Genomic DNA, 18886 nt, shown 5'->3' on the forward strand with positions numbered 1-18886 from the left:
CAAGGAACACACTTAACTAAGGGGGGACTCTGGGGGGCCTTCTCTGCTGAGTGTACGCCCCAACTTCCTGCATTAAGAACAGAGGCCTGGAAGATCCAGCTGACTCCTAGGCCACCTCCTCTGAGTTCTGTTTCTGCCACATACACAATCAGGCAGCAGGACGAAGCTTCCCACTGCTGTGGACGCAGTGAGCCAAGAGAGGGCCATTAATCTCGATATGATACTGCTGCTACCACAGCCACCATGCTTCCTCTTCCTACTTCCAGATTAAGATAGACCTTTAGAATTTACCAAAATTGTAAAGATTGAGGTTCTATAACCTGGCTTTACCTCAGAATCACTTGGATTCTAAAGAAATACAGATTCCTGGACCTATCCCAGACATGCTAAATCAGGTTCTTTGGAGAATGGGGTCAACAATTTATAATTTTTAAAAAAATTAAAATTTTAGATAGATCATGCATGCACACAGTAAAACACACACACAACACTTGAATAGTACAAAAGAGCAATGTGTCTCTATTCCACGTCTGACCCTCTCATCCCTGGTTTCTCTTTCCAAAGACCCTCTCGCTAGCTTCTTGGAGGTGCTGTCCATGCAAGTACATGTGCTGTGAATCCTTCCAATGCACTGCTTCACAGCTGCAGTTTCAACGTATAAATGAGTGTGCTCTGATTTAGGTTGGAATTTATACTTTAAAAAGCTCACGAGTGATTCTAATATACAATCAAGTTTAGGAACCACTGATCTAGTTCACCCCGAAATATGTATGAAGGTAAAAGCAAAAAGCTAAAAATCACTTTACCCACTTCCAACAATACCAAAATTAAATGACAAAGAGGGGGAAATTACTACAACAGGAATAGAAAGTTACTCTGAATATATATACCAATTGTACTTCAGAATTCCAACAAGATTCCTGAGTGAAAAATTCCTTGTAATGCTAAATGAATTTAACTTGAAGGCAGCTAGCTGTTGAAAACTTACTAATAGTTCTAGCAAACTTCACCCTGATGTTAAATGAAGGCTCTTAATTAACTGTTAATTAAAGTAATTATAATACAAACAAATCTAAAAAATGTGAGCCTAAAAAAATTACAGACAGCATGGACTGGTAGGAAGCAGGCTGACCTAAGCTGGGGCCAGCCAGCATGAGTTTCCCTCATGTATTAGCTGTGTAACCTTGCAAATATCTTGCCATCTCTCCAGGTCTGAGTTTCTCTACTGCTAAATGGGGATAATTTCTACTTATTTCCTACTTTTTAGGATCTTGAAGCCCAAATGAAATAATTTATGTGAATAAGTTGTTTTGTAAATTAGAAAGCTTTATACAATTATTATGGTATGCTATACCATATATCATTTTATGGTTAAAAAATAATTAAATAAAATTCATTTAATTCCATAACCATGACAGATAGTACATTTTATTTTACTAGTTAGAAAATCTGACAACTTAAAAATATGAACTCATTTTGAAGTGCTGCAATACTCTTTAGCTAACACTAGTGACAACAGTCTATAACCTGATTTCAATTCTGTGAGATTGAATATATTTATCAACTAATATGAAAAAAATAAGTCTCTTCTCTTAATTATAGGAATTATACCTAGAAAATAACCAAATTGAAGAAATAACTGAAATTTCTTTTAATCATACCAGAAAGATCAATGTCATTGTACTACGTTATAATAAAATTGAAGAAAATAGAATTGCTCCTTTAGCCTGGATAAATCAAGAGTAAGTACATGCTACAATCTGACTTTCTTAGATGATTTCTTTCCTTTGCCATTATTAAACAGGGTATGAACATGGGCAAGTGAGGGAGGTGACAGCATTCTTTCTTAGTGAACCTCCCCCTACATAAAACTTGGCTATTTGCATAGACTTCAAACCATTCATGATATGACTGATGTTAGGATGGCCATGGTCACTGCTGCTGGGGACACCCTACAGTGTGCAAGTGCTAAGCCCAAGCAGTGTGACCTTAGGTCTGATCACTGTTCTGCTCTCTGCTGACCTCACAGGCAGTCATGAAGTTTAAGTGAGATGACCCCTTCCCATAGTGAGGAAGGAAGCTGCCCTCCTCTCCCTTTCTCCCTCACCATTAGGTGGAAGCACCAGCATTCACTGTTCTATACCACACTGTCTTCATTCCTTCAAACTATTTCTCTATTTCAAGTGCTACAAAACAGACTAAAGAATGCGTGACCCGATAGCGGAAGCAAAAAGCAGAGCCCATCTTCCTGGAGAGGAATCAGTGGCCCCAGGCTGTAGCCTCAGTGAAGGGCAAAGTGTGGAGGCCTTGCTCATCAGGAAGGAGAGGATTAGCTACACAGGGAAACAGGGTCAGGCCCTGGCAGCAGCTGCATCAGAGCAGATCTATAGTCATGTGGTGAGGGAATGAGGGATCTGAGTGGCACCATGGGGACAGGCATCTTTCAGAAGCAGGACAGAGATGAAAAGAGGCCTTGAGGGCCAATTAGGTTTAGCAGGATGTGGCAGTGGCAGGGCAACTGAGTCTTCATCAGGTGAAAAGTCTTCATGGGGTGGGCAGAAGCCGCAGGTGAGGCTCTGAAAAAAGCCAGATAGCTCACCACATTTCCCAGATCTTCTGGCTTATTAACAACCTTTTCTAGATGCCTCATTCTCACCCCAAGTCCCAGATCCCAGGTCATCAGATCAAATGTGGAACAAGAATGCAATAACCCCTCAACACTGCTACTTTCTTGCTGGAACCAGAGATGATTTTAGGGTTTGATGTCAGCTAGGACTCTGGACTTCATTTCTCATACAAGTTTGACCTTCGAGATATTTGGGGGACCTCTTTGGGTCTGAGCATTACCCCTGGGATATGAGTTTTTCTCTCTGAACTCTGGTGCTCCTCTATTAGAGAGGAACTCAAGCAGCTCTGTGGTACCCGGGTAAGAGCACTAGCCTTGCAGCCAGACCACCATACAGCCACACTTGCACTGGGAATCATTACAGCACACTGAGTACTGGCAGGAAAATGGACAAGCATCTTGACTGGCTTGTCAAAACTTTGAGCTTACAGTCACTGCTCTGATGTCCCCACTCTGTTTACTCTTTTCTAGAAATCTAGAATCAATTGACCTCTCCTACAACAAGCTCTACCACGTCCCCTCCTATCTACCCAAGTCGCTGCTGCACCTTGTGCTCATCGGCAACCAGATTGAGCGCATCCCTGGCTTTGTGTTTGGCCACATGGAACCAGGCCTGGAATACCTGTACCTGTCATTTAATAAACTTGTGGATGATGGCATAGACCGAGTTTCCTTCTATGGGGCTTATCATTCTCTGCGAGAGCTGTTTCTGGATCATAATGAATTAAAATCTATACCACCTGGGGTACAAGAAATGAAAGCACTACATTTTCTGAGATTGAACAACAACAAGATACGGTAAATTTTGGCCTTTTCAAGTATACATTTAACTTGTCATGGGTGACAAAATATAGGATTAAACAACCATGACATGATGTCTGGAATTTACTTTAAAGAAAAAAAGTGACAAGAGGTTGCATTAAACAAGATTGGCAAATGTTAATGATTGTTGAAGCTGGATGATAATAGGTATGTAAGGATTCACTATAGTGTTTTTTCTACTTTTCTATGTATGCAAACTTCCATAGTAAAAAAATGTAAAAATAGAGTATGATTATATAATACCTAGAACCTTAGAGGCATGTTCAAGTGAGACTTCAAGGCAGTAGACTATGGTGCTAATCCCACCTCCATATGTAATTTCAAACACTGTAATCTGTAGAACACAAAACCTAAGTATATGCTAAAATTAAAATTGCTTCTATCTAGATTTTTCTGAAGACAAAATTCTGAATAAATTTATTGAGACTCAGCTCCCTCACTTCTGAGGATACATTTTTCTGTGTGTGTTCCGTCTGCTGACAGAGTCATCACCCCTGCCTAGAAAGTATGAATGTCTCAAGAATTAATCTGGAACGCTTTGTTAGTGCAGCCAACGAGGGAGGCAGACCCCAGAGCTCTGTGGTCTTGTCCTTGGAGATTATACCCCTTACTCTTTTACCTGTCTCTACAATTCCAAACATAAACTCCTGAAAAATAAAACAAAGAAAGAGTCAAGAGTTTATAGGGGAAAAGGTGGGGATGGGAAAGGCTTTAAAGATTCAGAGTCAAAATTTTTTGGCCAAAATAATTCCTAGGTCATGCTTATATGCTTCCTATTGCATTGCATCAGGAGGCATACAATATCTGTCCCATTCTGGTGAGATTTAGGTGGTCATGGCCTGTTATCTCCATTATAACCTTTCTCCTCCACCACTGAACCAATGGTTTTTTCACTCACAGATGCTTATTGCTTGCATCTGTTATTTCCTTAGGGGTAATAAAGTGGTGAATTTCTATTTTTGTCATTCTTTCCACATTTTATAGCTGGACTTCGTCTGTAAATAATATTTTCTTTTCAACTAGGGCAACTTTGTTACTCTGAAAGGTAGGCTCAGCTCTTTCCTTTAAACTGCCTAGCAGAGTAAGAAGTTGGTTACAAATTTGTAACTGTGTGAGGTGATGGATGTTACCTAAACTTATGGTGGTGATCATTTCAACCACATACACATACAGCAAACCATTACGTTGTACACTTTAAACTAATACAATGTTATGCCAATCTTTATAAAACTGGAAAAAAATATACATATGCATTAAACATGAATGAAAAGGACTATAAAATATATGAAAATTTTAATAGTGGCTGTCTCAGGATAAAAAAGAAGTTAGTGCCTAAATATTTTTGCTTTATTATTTTGTTTTTGGCTTTTTCTCTTTCTCTGGAGGATCAATATGAACTTATTATGGCTTTATATATTAAGAATGTTTCAATCAACTGCAATTATTGTTCTTAAACTGTCCCATCTTTGGCCAATGGTAGCCCTTCGAGTTGGTTCCTGTGTCCTTGGATAGGCCTCCGTAGATCTTGGATGGCTCACTTTTATATTCCCCACTACAGCCCGATGCCAGCCTTCTTCCAAAGAGCCCTAGCTCCTCTCACTGGGGAATCGTGTTCAGAGGCCCCAATCTGGGCACCAGGCATCTTCCTTTCAAATGTGTTGTTACTGTTTCAAGGCCTTTCAGTGGACTGCCAGAAATATATATTTTGTGAAGAAAAAAAAAATGAGTTCATACAGATATTCCCAAGTCAAATTTAATGTTACAGAGAAGTCCTTCTGTTTTAAACTTGCTTATCTTACACTGAAAATCTAGGTTCCCAACAATAACCTATATTTACTATAAACAATAGTTTCAAAATGATAATACCATTATTACAACTAACAACAAAAGTATTTAATTAAGTTTATTATGTTTTTAGTAGTTCTATTTGTCCTTAGAATATGTTCCATGAAGGATGTATAGATTAAATACAGAAGTTTTCTCTGTAACAATAGGTCAACAACTTAATATTCAGATAGGTCTTCAATTTGCTTTGGTTTTTAGGAATTGCTACTTTCTATATAATATTTTTCTATGCCTGTCCCTTATACCATATTCCACCCTTTCCCATAGGTTAAGTGTTTTAAAATTTATTTTTGGCTGTGTTGGGTCTTTGTAGCTGCGTGTGGGCTTTCTCTAGTTGCGGTGAGGGGGGGGCTACTCTTTGTTGCAGTGTGCGGGCTTCTCATTGCAGTGGCTTTTCTTGTTGCGGAGCACGGGCTCTAGGAGCGTGGGCTTCAGTAGTTGTGGCACACAGGCTCTAGAGCACAGGCTGAGCAGTTGTGGCGCACGGGCTTAGTTGCTCTGCGGCGTGTGGGATCTTCCCCGACCAGGGCTCGAGTCCATGTCCCCTGCATTAGCAGGCGGATTCTTAACCACTGTGCCACCAGGGAAGCCCCTAAACTTTTAAATTAATTTCCCATTGATGATCCCAGTGTTATTTTTTTTAAATATAAGCATACATACACACATTCATATTCCCCACTGCCTCTCACAATTATTATACAAATTATTACACAAAAGGATTATTATTTTTTTCTCTCTCTCTGGAAAGAGTGTATATTTTTTCTGTTCTTCACTTTTAAAAATTATCAGTATATCCTGGCTATCACTCCATATCAGTATGTAGAGAGTTTCCTCATTCCTTTTTACAGTTGAATAGTATTCCACTATATGGACATTTTATTCAGCCAGTTCCTTATTGATAGACATTTGATTGTTTCCATTTTTTTATACTATAAATAATGCCACAATGTACAACTCTGTTCAAATGTAATTTTGTATTTTTCCAATCTAACTTTGGGATAGATCCCTAGAAGTGGGATTGCTGAGTGAAAGGTATAAAATGCCCATGTAATTTTGCTAGATACTGCCAAATTCCTATCCATGGGGCTGTACTGTTTTGAATTTCCTTCAGTGATGTTTGATCCTATAGAGCCTCACCATCAGAACATGTTAATGAACTTTTGGATTTTTTTGGGAGGGTGCTGGGCAAATCTGGTAAGTGAGAGTGGTATGCCAGTATCATTTCAATTTACATCTTTCTTATCATGAATGAAATTAAGCATCACGTTTACATGCCATTTCATTTTCTCTTCTGTAAACTGGTTACCCAGGTATCTTTTTTTTTTCTCATTTCCCTCTCCTCCTAGGTTTTTAGGTCTTTGTATATTAGCCCTTTATCTGTAATATAAGTTGCAAACACTTTCTCCTAGTTTGTGACTTGTCTTTTAACTTTGCATTTAAAAAAAAAAAACACCTGTAGTCAATTTATTAATCTTTTCTTTTAGTGCATCTGGTTTTTGAGTCACACATAGGAAGATTTTTCCCCCACTCCCAGGGTATGAACATGTTTTATTCTACTATTCTATGGCTTCATTTTTTCACATGTAGATCTTTGACATATTTGAATTTTTTTCTGGTGTATAAGAAAAGGATCCAATTTTATTTTAAAAACAAAAGAGTTTTTAAAAGAAATATAAAATTTAGCTCCTAAATTATGAAGGCAGAATATTACTTGGATCATTTATGACTTGCATGTCTATTTTTCCTTAGGGATATTCTTCCAGAACAAATTTGCAATTCTGAAGAAGATGGTGATTCAACCCTGGAACATCTTCATCTTGAAAACAACTATATTAAAACAAGAGAAATATCATCCTACGCATTTTCATGCATAAGATCATATTCAAGTGTCGTTCTTAAACCACAAAATATCAAGTAATTCCACATTTTTCTTTGTTATTTGTAAATTATACTCACATATCTGTTTCAGTAGCATCTTTCATCAATGAGAGAGATATAATGTCATGTTATACTTAGTATCATTATGCTAGCCAACCTGATTCGCCAACGCACATAAGAACAACCAGACATATCTACAAGGTTTAGTCTTCTAGCAGTTTTAGTGAAGGTTTCAGTTTTACACTCTAGAAAGAAGCCATCTCATTGCAAAGTTTTCTCATGAGAATAGGATGTTGTGTGCTACTGAACTAGACTGGGAGAATCTAGAACAAAATAAGCATGTCCTTTACAACAGATCTTAGTATTGCTATTAGCTAAGAACTCCCTGAGTCCTTTTAAAAATTATGTATATTATGGTTCAAGACCAAGAAGTTGATAACAGGAAAAAATAATAGGTAGAATTTATGAACTAGTGTTCTGTTTATTATTCTACTGTTAAAGCAATAATTTATTAATTTTCTATAAGACCCTATGATACAATTACTGGTATAAATAAACTTAATTATTGTCTTAGCTTTAGTTCCTTCTATTAATTACACGTGTGGAACTAAAACACTACTATAAAGTTAATTTCCTGGTTTTGAGAATTGTACTATGGCTAAGTATGTGGTTATTAACATTAGGGGAAGCTGGGAAAAGGGTATATGTGAATTCTATATGATTTTTGTAATTTTTCTGTAAGTCTAAAATTTCTCTGTAAGTCTAAAAAGTTTAACAGTATTTTAAGATCACCCTCATTATTCTTTGCTCAAGATCAAAAGATTTTATGGGAAGCAGTGGAGTTTGCTTAAAATATATGTTAATTTTCCTTGACTAAACCTTGTAAATGTAAACCTAATGCATAAATTAAAAAAAATTTTTGCTCCTCTGGTCATTGTTAGTACCTCTTTTCTTTGCCCTAATTTGCTCAAATGTATCCTTTTACTCAGTTCAATTTAACATAAAGCTATTAGTATTCACTATATACTAGACCCTAACAAAACCATACAATACATTAAACTTTTCATTATGTAATGATCTTTTATCTTTATTTCTAAAGTAATTTGTAAAAGACACATACAGAAACCACGTTGACTTTTCTTGTTACTCTCAGTTTTGTACCTTGAAAAAAACACCAGATTAGGAACTTAAGTTCTAGGCTTGGCCCCCTTGGGCAGGTTACTCTAATTTTTCAAACTTCAGTTATTCAATTTTTTAATAGTTCCCTCACCATCCTCAGAACCTTCCAGCCCCACTTCACAGGGTCATTACGAGAACCAGAGAATAAAAAGCATCTGGGAAGCGTGGTATGACAGGTGAGTATACTTATAATTGCCAACCTTTCATATAAAATTGACAGCAACCAGCAAACCAGCATATTCAACCAAAGTTGATTATTATTTGGACAGCTTTCAAGATGTGTAAGTTTGATTTATCCCATTTAAGCTAATGTTATTTCTAAGCCCCTTTTCTTAATATCTAGGTTTTTGAGATTACAAAATGAACAAGAATAATAATATGATACAAACTGTTAGAATCAAGGGTCAAAGGCTTAAGCCAAGTGGCTAAGAAGAGAAATAAAATCCTATGGAACAAAAGTTGAGATTTATAACTAGTTTAGGAATGTAGATGCATTGTTAATTTAAATTGGCCAAGTTGAATGTAAGAGACAGATGAAAACAAGAAGATATGATTATTCATTTAATCAACAAGAACCCCTGTGCAATGCTTCTTGCTGTGTGAATATAAACACATTGACATAAGTGGCAAACTAAACAGTAAACAAAATTAGTGTCAGAGGGGACTCAAACTGACTCAAACTGAATAAGGTGAGTCAAAAGAATTAGCATCCTGGATGACACTGAAACACTCCAGCATTCATTTCTCATTCTGACTTTAATCAGATGTGTCCCAGGTGCTGTTCTACAGAGACAGGGATGAATAGATCAGATGAGGTCTCTGCCCTCTGGCGATGCATACTGTGTTAGGGGCAATAAGCAGGAAATCAAATAGACAATCAAAACAGGCCAAGTGTGATGAAGTCAGCAGAACAGGTTGGTGATGCAATGAAGCATGCTGGGTTCCTGAGGTCCCTCTGCCTGGCCCTGGGGGTACTCCCAGATCGTGGGTTTCTAGAGTGTGCAAACAGCACAAGTTGCAGTAAGACACAGCAATCCCTGGAAGCCTTGGAGTAATACCAGGCCCAGGAACACACTGAGACCCTATCGTGCACTCAGGGACACCCTGTTGGGAGCGGAATCTCTAGAAAGGCTAAAAATCAGAATGATTGATGAAAGCTTTGTTTTTAAGTTGGAAGATGCTTTTATTTCTGATTTTATAATTTAAAATATAAAATATGTCTAGCATTGAACTTGTTTGCTTTGAAACTTCATCATGCTCTGGATAGAAGCTTTAATTCCATTTTTAAAAAAGTGATAAATGTCCATATAGCAAACATTCTTCATGATATATAATGTTTAAAATAAAGAGGTGTTCTGTTTGGCTTCAGAAATATGCTGTAATTACTAATACATATGTACACTAAGGAAATCCTGGCCCAGCTATGGTCTGAAAATATTAATGGTGTGTCATCTTTGCACATAAGTACAAGGAGTACTAACTAACTTTTCAATTTTGAGATTTGGCTTATTGTAGATTAAAATATTTCAAAAAGCACTAAAGATAAGATGTGGTTAAAAAAAACATATAGCCTAGAATCATAAGGAAATAATTACACCAGGAATCAGGACACCTGGGTGCCCATCTTGGTCTCCAATAATTATGCAGTCATTTTACTTTTCTGAGATCACTTGATTCAATTATAAAATAGCATGCTGTGTGAATATAAATGCATTGATGAACACATCAGTGGTTTTCAAGCATGGCTCATTAGGAGTTCATGGTGCCCTGGGGTGGAAGTGTCCCTGAAGAGGAAGTACACAGACTCTCTTCAGACAATACAGCTTTGCTACCATCAGAAAGGGTTAGCTGCCACTGCTCCTGCCTGCCTCCCTAACCACCCTTATTTCTTGAAACCAGTAGACAAGGTACTATATAAATCACACATCAAATTTTAAGAATCATAAGGAACATTCAGCCAAAGTCCCTGGTCCTTATCCTCTGCTCAGCTCCTCCCACACTTTCAGAGAACTTCGCTGGAGAGCTCTGGTCTGAAGAAACGCTTCTCAGGTATGCAGATTACAGCTGCCTGGACACAGCCAACCTCTGAGTATGCCAGGGCAAGGAAGTTTAGTAGATGTGTCTGTTCCTTTGGAGCTCCTAGGGTGGGATCAGCCCTGAGCACTTCTGCCACAACCAAAGACTACTGACCTCCAACCTGAAACACCCTGAAAGGCAGTCAGCATGAGTACGTGTTCTGTAGGACAGGCACAACATGGCACAGTGTTGTAGCGTGCACAGACTGGGCTCACATCCTCGTCTCTGTTAGACTGTGTCACTCCCTATGGAGCAGGCAGGTCAGGATGACCCCAGCATCCTGAGGGTGAGTGTGTGGCACTTGGGAATGACAGGGAGTAGGTGGCTGAGTCTGGACTTAACGTGCATCTTCTGAATGAAGTCCCCAAAGTGGAAAGTCTGGACACCTGAGAGTGCGTATGGCACACCTCTAAATCTGAGGGTGCAGGGCACCTGGTTTGGCAGGCGCTGCCAACAGGAGCAAGAAGATACAACAATCTCTCCCTGGGCTTGTATTGTCAAATGACTCTACACACATCCCTTAGGAGTCAGGCTTGTGAGGTTAAAGTTAACTACTCTTAGGGATGACTGCTTTTATTAACATGGAAAACAACACCCACTACACTAGTTGAAATCTGCCCCTGGTCTGCATGGACACCACTAAGAGCAGTGAGGATGATACCCCATTCACACATAAGAATGTGATTATTCCAATAACTGTTCAAACTATGTAGTATAAACCTTTAAATTCATTGGGAAGTGTTAATAAATTATAACGCTTGTTTCAAGATAATTTTAGATTTGGTAAGTATGTGGAAACTTAAGCCACAGATGATGGGTATATGGCTAAAGGATAAAATCCCAAATTTTTACTGGTGCCACACATTATGTTAAGCATAATGCTGTGTGCTATAGGCAAAAATGGCTTCTCTGAATTGACAAATTTAGATCAGGAGTAATAAAGAAAGCCTGTGGTATATATGATACGGGAAATAACTAGCACTGAGTTTGGAGAAGAAAAGATCAACAGGCTTGAGCTGGGCCTTGAAATAGGATTTGAATCAGTTGAGGGGGAAGGAATGACTGACTAAAAGAGGCATGAGCCAAGCATAGTTGAGGTTCACCAATGGAGGAAAGATTATACAGGAAATAAGAGGCCTGGGATGGCTTGGAAGGCCAGTAAGAAGAGACCAGACTTACTGTGATGAGAAATGTAGTGCACCACCAAAAACCTCTGAAGGGAGGAGTATGTCATGAAAGCAATGGCTTCAGGAAGGAAAAAGAGCCACCACTGTAATAATCTAGAAACAGAATAAGTGGGACCCACACAGCACAGGTGACAGGAAGAACAAGCAGGAACAGGAATAGGTATGACAGAGAGTTTGAAAGAAAGAAAAAAATATCTACATTCTCATCGTGGAGATTAAGTCTGAGGGCAAGTATGCCATAATTAGTGACCATCTGTGGTCTTCTGAGGGGCTCAATCTCAGAAGGACATTATGAGCCATGAATAACTGAGAATATATTAAAAATAAAATGAACTGATTGAATGTAAAAAGAAAGAAAGAGAATAAAGAAAAGAAAAGAGAAGAACTACTAGTGGATAGCGATCTACCCTGTAAGGGACACACACAAAGAAGAGAAAAGGAGACAAAAAGGAGAACTGTTCTGAGTCTCATTGATACTGCTGAGAAGCTGTGAGAAAGGGACAGTTTGGGTGAGAATATGTTGAAGTTGAGGGGGGTGGTCACCATGGAATTCAGGCAGGAGGATGGGAATGCACTCAGCTGGAGTGGAATCCAAAGGAAAGGATACACATTGAGGGGCAGGTGAAGAGAAGGGCAGGGGAGCGGAACCCTAATGAGCACCGACTTCCAATTTCAAGGGGAGCAAGTACACCATAAGTCTCCATCTGACTTGAGCCATATGATCTGACCTCAAGGAACTTCCAAGGCACAAGACAAGCTGTGCCTAGAAGCCCAGCTCCCTGGGAAGTGACCCCTCCCTTCGGCACTTGGCATCTGTTCCACCAACCTCGTGAAAGACAGATCTGGTATTATGAGTTAGGTCTGCATTGATTATTTCTTTGCATGTGGGGTGTTGTACGGTAGATGGGTAGTAGGTGTATCTTGTTTTCCCCAAAAGATTGTAAAATTTAGAAGACAGACAATTCATTTCTTGGATCCCTGCATTCTGTGTACAAAGTAGGTACTAAAATGACTGTTGATTCCTCAGTCTAAACGATCAGCTCATGAGTTGTCCAAAGTTGATATTAATACTACTCCTAAACAAGACAAAAAGAAATCTGCAAAATTTAAGGATTTTTAAAGGAAAAGCAATAAAGATTTATATAGGGTCATAAAATTAATAAGGAATAATTTCTCTTATTAATATTTCCTGACATGGACATTAGAAGGCACAGAGTATATTTTATAAAAAATTAAGTCATGCTTTGACAACTGTTAATACTTAGTAATCAACTGATTGTTCTCCATAACAGCAACTTTGACGATGTTTTCCAAAGCCATCATTTAAACAACATGAATTACTAGGTTCATAGATGCTGACATAAAAGAATGAAATACTCATGTTCTGCTGTTTAAGTGAAACCTCAAAGGGCTGGGTAAAACCCTCTATGATATCTATTCCATCTCTTTCCCTTATTTAGAAAACAGAAAGTTTCCTCATAGGAGAAGTACTTACAAATTGGTGATAACTGAATTATTCATCTGTCCATAGTTGAATTCAGACTCTCAGTCAACTTAAAATTCAAAAATATTAAAAGTACTTATGAAAATAGAAGTTTCTGGCCAGCTCTAACATATACCAGATGACTCCAGGGGCCCTTAAACCCTAGAAGTCTGTGAAACATTTCAAGGCCCAACTCTTGAAATGAAAAAACAAGAACGAGTATCTTGGGTCTGAACTGGAATCCTTATTAGCTGTGGGCTTGGTCAAGTTACTTAGACTCTGATTTCCAGTTTCCTTGCCCACGAAACTGAGGAGAACATCTGCCTACCAAGGCTGCTGGGAAGGTTAAATAAGGTGATGTCCATGACAGTACTGAGCACAGGGTGGACGTCAGATGAGTGTCCATTCCTTCATGGATAGGCATTAGGAAACCAGCAGGTAGGAAGGTTCAGTGACTTGCTCAAGGCTGCCAAGTCTCATAATACGGTAGATATTAACTATTAAAGGAGATTGATTCCTTAGATTGTGATATACAGTGGAAAAAGGAGTGGGCCTATTACAGTAGGGCAGGAGTCAGCAAATGCTCTCTGTAGACGGCTGCACTCAAGTGGGACTCTGCAGCCATATCAGCGTCTCTCTTGAGCTTGGCAGTCTTTGTGCTGTGTCACTGCATGCTCATATCCATCAGACAGAACAGAATGAAACCAGCTTAGAACAAGGGCTAAGCAAGGGCTCGAGCCTTACTTGAGCAAGGACTCTCTAAACACAGAGTAAAACCAGGACTCACAGAATCTAAACTACTTATTGTCATAGATATGGCAATAGTTTAGAAGCAGATTAAAAAAAAAATCCTGATTATAGGAAACAAAAGTAATTCTGACTTACAAGTGTGATTCACTGTAATAATATAACACCAAAAAGGGAGAAAAAACTGTATTTAAAATAGCCAAACTAGAAGAATATGTGATCAGTAAACCTGTCCTGCAGATGGATTCCTACCTCAGAGATAACCCACAAGTGGGTCTACGGGGATACAGTAAGAGTCTGCATGTAAGCCTTGGCCAGGTGCAGCATGCTCTGGGCAGATGGTTCTCCTGGGGAGTTTAAGTATTTACTATCCTTGTAAACATCAGCTCTGACTAAACCTACTCCAACAGACCCAGAGGCATTTGTGAAGGATTTTCAGAGCAACTAAAATCTACTGTAAACAGTATAGATATGTGTTAGTATACATTTCATCCTATATGTCTTAAACAACGCTTTGGCATATTCTATCTAACATATTACTCACATGTCGTTGCTTCAACATGCTGTACAGGAACAGTTGAAACTATAAGTCATGTTGGAATTTGGTCTGTCACACACTGTTATGTGCAAAGAGGTGAATGTTTCTAACTAGATTAATAGAGCTTAGTGATTACACAACTAAAAAATAAAGGCATGACTGTTTCTTCTTTGACATTATGTTTCCCTTTCTACATGAAAATGGATTAAAAAACTTACAGTCTAGCATATTTTTCCCTTTGCACAAAATGTGAAGAATGTGAATCCACACAAGGGAAAGCAGACTGCATTAAAAATAACATGTGATTGCTCTAAACGCATATTAGTTTGGAAAAGAAAAGGAATACATCATGTTATTAGAATGTCATGGTGTGTTTCTAAGTAACAGAATCTCTGTGGTCAAATAAACTTACATTGAACTATCAGCTGATACAAGCAAATCTTTTTATAAATTGGAATCTGCTGAAGGTTCATTTGCTTTACATAAGTTGAGAATTACATTCACAATTACAAAATTTATACATGAACTGTCTGAAATGCTAACTAGTATGTGATACTCAAAATAAAGAATGCATTATAAATTGTAAATCTACTCTAGGTCAGTAGTTCTTAACTATTTGAAGGATGGACCCCTCCCTTTGAGGATATGATAGAAGCTATGATGGACCTTCTATGCAGAAAAATACACATATACAAACACTTTGCATGTATCAAAAGGCTCATAAAACCCATCCTAAATCCTCTAGGGATTCTTGTACAATAGCTAAGAATCTGTACGTAGAGTAACACCTTAATTAACTTAAAATAAATTTTACATGTAAATATTGCACTAGAGTCAAAGACAAATCAGAGTTAAAATTAATTTAAGGCAAATTGCCTTATTTCCCACAACTATTTAGCATCTATTTAGCAATATTTTTATGGCCATAGAAAAGTTGAAAGAATACAGTGAACATCTACATATTCTTCACCTACATTCACCAATTAATATTTTGTCACCTTCATTTTATCTTTTTCACTCTTTCCATATCCCTGTCTATACATATATATATGTATTTGTGGGGTACAGGGGCTGGACCATCTGAATGTAAGTTGCAGATATCATGTCACCCTAGTACTTCAGTATAAGTCTCCCAAGAACAAGGACATTTTCTTACATAACCATGAGACAATGATCACATTCTCTCACATTATCAACCCCCAGAAATTTAACATCAATTCAGTTTCAACATACAGTCCATATTCAGATTTTCCCAACTGTCCCAACAATGTCCTAAATTGCTGTGTGTGTTGTGTGTGTATATGTGGCTCAAGATCTAATCAGAGTTCACTTGCCTTTAGTCTCCTATAATCTAGAGTAGCAATTCTCTGCCTGTGTTTCACCCCTTCACTTTTTGAAGGGTCCAAGCCAGCTATCATGTAGAATGTCCCCTAATATGTATTTGTCTGATTGTTTCCTTATGATTAGATTTAGGTGAAACGTTTTTGCCAAGAATCCCACATAGGTGATGTCATGTACTTCCTTTTGTATCATATCAGGAGGCACAAAATGTCGGGCTGGCGTGTTATTGGTGATGCTGAGACATTGGTTAAGGTAGTGTCTTCATCTTCTTGTAATAAAGAAATATCCTGCAAGGTAAGACTTTAGGTCTGTGTGAATATCTTGCCATCCAATAACCTTTCACTTAGTGGTTTTAGCTCCCATCTTTGCCTAAATCAGTGACTATGTTGGAGGTTTCACAGTGGTGATTTTCTAACTCTGTGATTCCTTCTGTATTCATTAGTTGGCATTCCTCTACAGAAAAAGCTATGACCCTTTTGACCCTCTTCCCTCTGTTATAAAAAGGATTTTGCATTTGATGTGTTATAATCCATTGCCATTCTTATTTGAGGTATTCAAACTGTGCCTTCACCTAGCTTCTATGTTCTGTTCACAGTCCGCAGTAATCTCTGAGTGCTTTTGTGCCTGCTGGTATGATGAAATGTTTCAGGCACACTTTACAGATTCCCTGGCCCTGATCTATTACTTGACATTTTTCTCAGGGGCCTTGCTCCTTCTAATGAAAAACGGCCCTTAGAAACACAGATCTGGAAGTTAGATGCGCTCACTGCTTTTAGGTCTTCTCAGCTGAAAAAGCCTGGAAATTTATTTAAAACAAAACCATTACTTGCACCCATTCCTGAAAGCAAACTGACCTTTGAGGCATTACTTAAAAATATTTGATACCTACATTTTTATAAATTCAACTCAATTCATTTTAAATGACAATTTATGGCATTAATTCATCTTCAGAGCAAAACATCCAACAGGATGATGACAGGCGCTCAGCCTGCAAGTTGCAGAAGCAAGTCCTTACCAGCACAGGGTATAGAAGAATGGGAGCTGAGAACCAGGGACCAGAAGCCCATCTGAAGAAGGCTGTTGCCATGAGCTCAGCCAATTGCTAGAACTGCACAGGAATTCAGGGCCGGCTTTGTCAAACTGAGTTTTTAAGATATGGTAAATTCAGACTTTGATATAAAATTTCCTGGTTTTTAAAAATACCATATGCTCCAAACAAACCATATCTGTGGGCTGAATACTGCCCATGGGTCATGATCTACTGTCATAAGTCAATTCTCATTATAAATCACAGAGCCTAGTCCACCATGAAGGATGCTTGAACATTCAAAACAACCCATAAAATCATATCAAACCCATGAATTCACTTCTTTCAGAAGTCTTTGTGAATGCCTACTATATACAACCTCTGTTATGCATAAAGAGCATACATTATTTACACCCTGGGATTTGATGGTCTAGAACATTCTTAAACTAGGTATTTGGAAGGCACATATCCTCATTCCCTCAGGGTTTCCCTGACAATCCCCCATCCCATTTTGCTTTTCTTCATGGCACTTAACACCGTTCTTTGAATAAACGGATGGACAAAATTTTCCTTGTAATTTCTACTATGAGAGACTATTACACAATCCATTCCAATGTACTCAGAAGGTTAAGGTAAACAGGGGAGGAAGCACCAGATACCAGCTGACAAACATCATAAAACTCAATCGTCCTAGTGATACTTGAGCTTGGGAAGGTGTCTCATGTGACCACAGTCACCCCTACTCCTCACCCATTGGAGTTTTAATTTGCGTGAGATGATTTCTAAGGTCCTTTCCAGTTCTCATTTGTTTGGGCTTTGACCATTGTTCTCCATTTCTACATTAGCAGGTCAGGAAAGGGTCTTAAAAATTATATGCAAGCTTGGCTTAAGCAATTTATTTTTATTTTCATCATGATTGGAATATATTGGGCCATGCAAGAAATTTGTGTTGATGTTCCTTCTATGCAATCAATGTTTCTGTTCATAAAATGTCAGTAGAGCAAATATTACTTTTCTAATTTTGAAACTTATCTTGTTTAAAACATAATAATGTGCAGATTATTCATGATTCCCAAATACACTGTTTGATATAGTAACACTAATTCTCCAGTATTTAGACCAAGCCCCAGTGAGGCAAAACCCAAACAATAAAAAACAAACATGTAGAAAAGAATTAGGTCCCCTTCATAGGACCCTTATAGGAACCAAAAAAGGAAGATTTTTTCCCTCACAATACTCTAGGGAAGAGGAGGTACACTGATGTGTCTGGAATGACAACCTGCAAAGGTGTGGAGAAAAAACTCCCGTTTATATCCAAATGGTGTGTTTGTGCACGCTGGGCTATCTCTGCAGTTGTGAGGTAAAGCTTCCCACCTGCAGCTCCAAGACTGTGGGAGAAGTTTTGGGCCCTGGGCTGTACCTCTAGTCACAATGTCAGCAGAATAGGGTGAGTAAGCCAAAAAGACCACCTGCATCTTGGCATTATACTCCAGGGCCCATTTCTTTCCCTAAGCCTTCTGACTAAAGATCACAGCAACATGCTGGAGGAAGAGAAGCTCAGGGCTCACAAGTGAGGAGAGGAGAGAGGCTGCAACACATCTTTAGAAAAACAATCTCACAGGAAGTGCCTCCCAGCTCTCTAGACAAGGTGGCAGAACCCTGCCTAGACGGATGGTGGCGGGGCAGATGCCATGACTGAGAGGAGAGGTGAGGAGAGGCTGGGAGAGTGACATGGGAGAGGAACACTGTGTGAGCACAGGCAAAGGTAGAGAGTGGGAGGCACACATCCCACTGAGAGGAGGAGCTGCCACTCAGCCCCAGCCAAGTGTTGCTGTGCAAAAACAGGAGCCACCCAGTGGCAAGGCTTTACTTATCAAGAGAAGTTGAAACTTCATAATTTTTTTTTTAATATTTATTTTATTTATTTATTTTTTTGGGTGCGTTGGGTCTTCATTGCTGCGTGTGGGCTTTCTCTAGTTGGAGCAAGCGGGGGCTACTCTTCGTTGCGGTGCACGGTCTTCTCATTGAGGTGCCTTCTCTTGTTGCAGAGCACAGGCTCTAGGTGCATGGGCTTTAGTAGTTGCAGCACGCGGGCTCAGTAGTTGTGGCTCACGGGCTCTAGAGCACAGGCTCAGTA

The 18886-nt window shown here is 38.7% G+C and overlaps 2 protein-coding genes across 9 annotated transcripts in view; one reads left to right on the forward strand and one right to left on the reverse strand.

The window, feature by feature from the left end:
* Window positions 1-8105, forward strand: part of ECM2 (extracellular matrix protein 2) — a 41100-nt gene extending 32995 nt beyond the window's left edge. For all 4 annotated transcript variants that reach the window (XM_082400930.1, XM_082400929.1, XM_082400931.1 and 1 more), the window contains exons 8-10: window positions 1603-1742; window positions 3098-3424; window positions 7043-8105. In XM_082400930.1, coding sequence (XP_082257056.1) covers window positions 1603-1742; window positions 3098-3424; window positions 7043-7211 — 636 coding nt within the window. In that variant the 3' untranslated portion in view covers window positions 7212-8105. The remainder of the gene's footprint in view (window positions 1-1602; window positions 1743-3097; window positions 3425-7042) is intronic.
* The window catches only part of CENPP (centromere protein P), a 215329-nt gene that overhangs the window by 67537 nt on the left and 128906 nt on the right, over window positions 1-18886 (reverse strand). The gene's annotated exons all lie outside the window — the stretch shown is intronic.

Source organism: Balaenoptera borealis (genome assembly GCF_965194805.1).
Source record: "Balaenoptera borealis genome assembly, chromosome: 8".
NCBI classification, from domain to species: domain Eukaryota; kingdom Metazoa; phylum Chordata; class Mammalia; order Artiodactyla; family Balaenopteridae; genus Balaenoptera; species Balaenoptera borealis.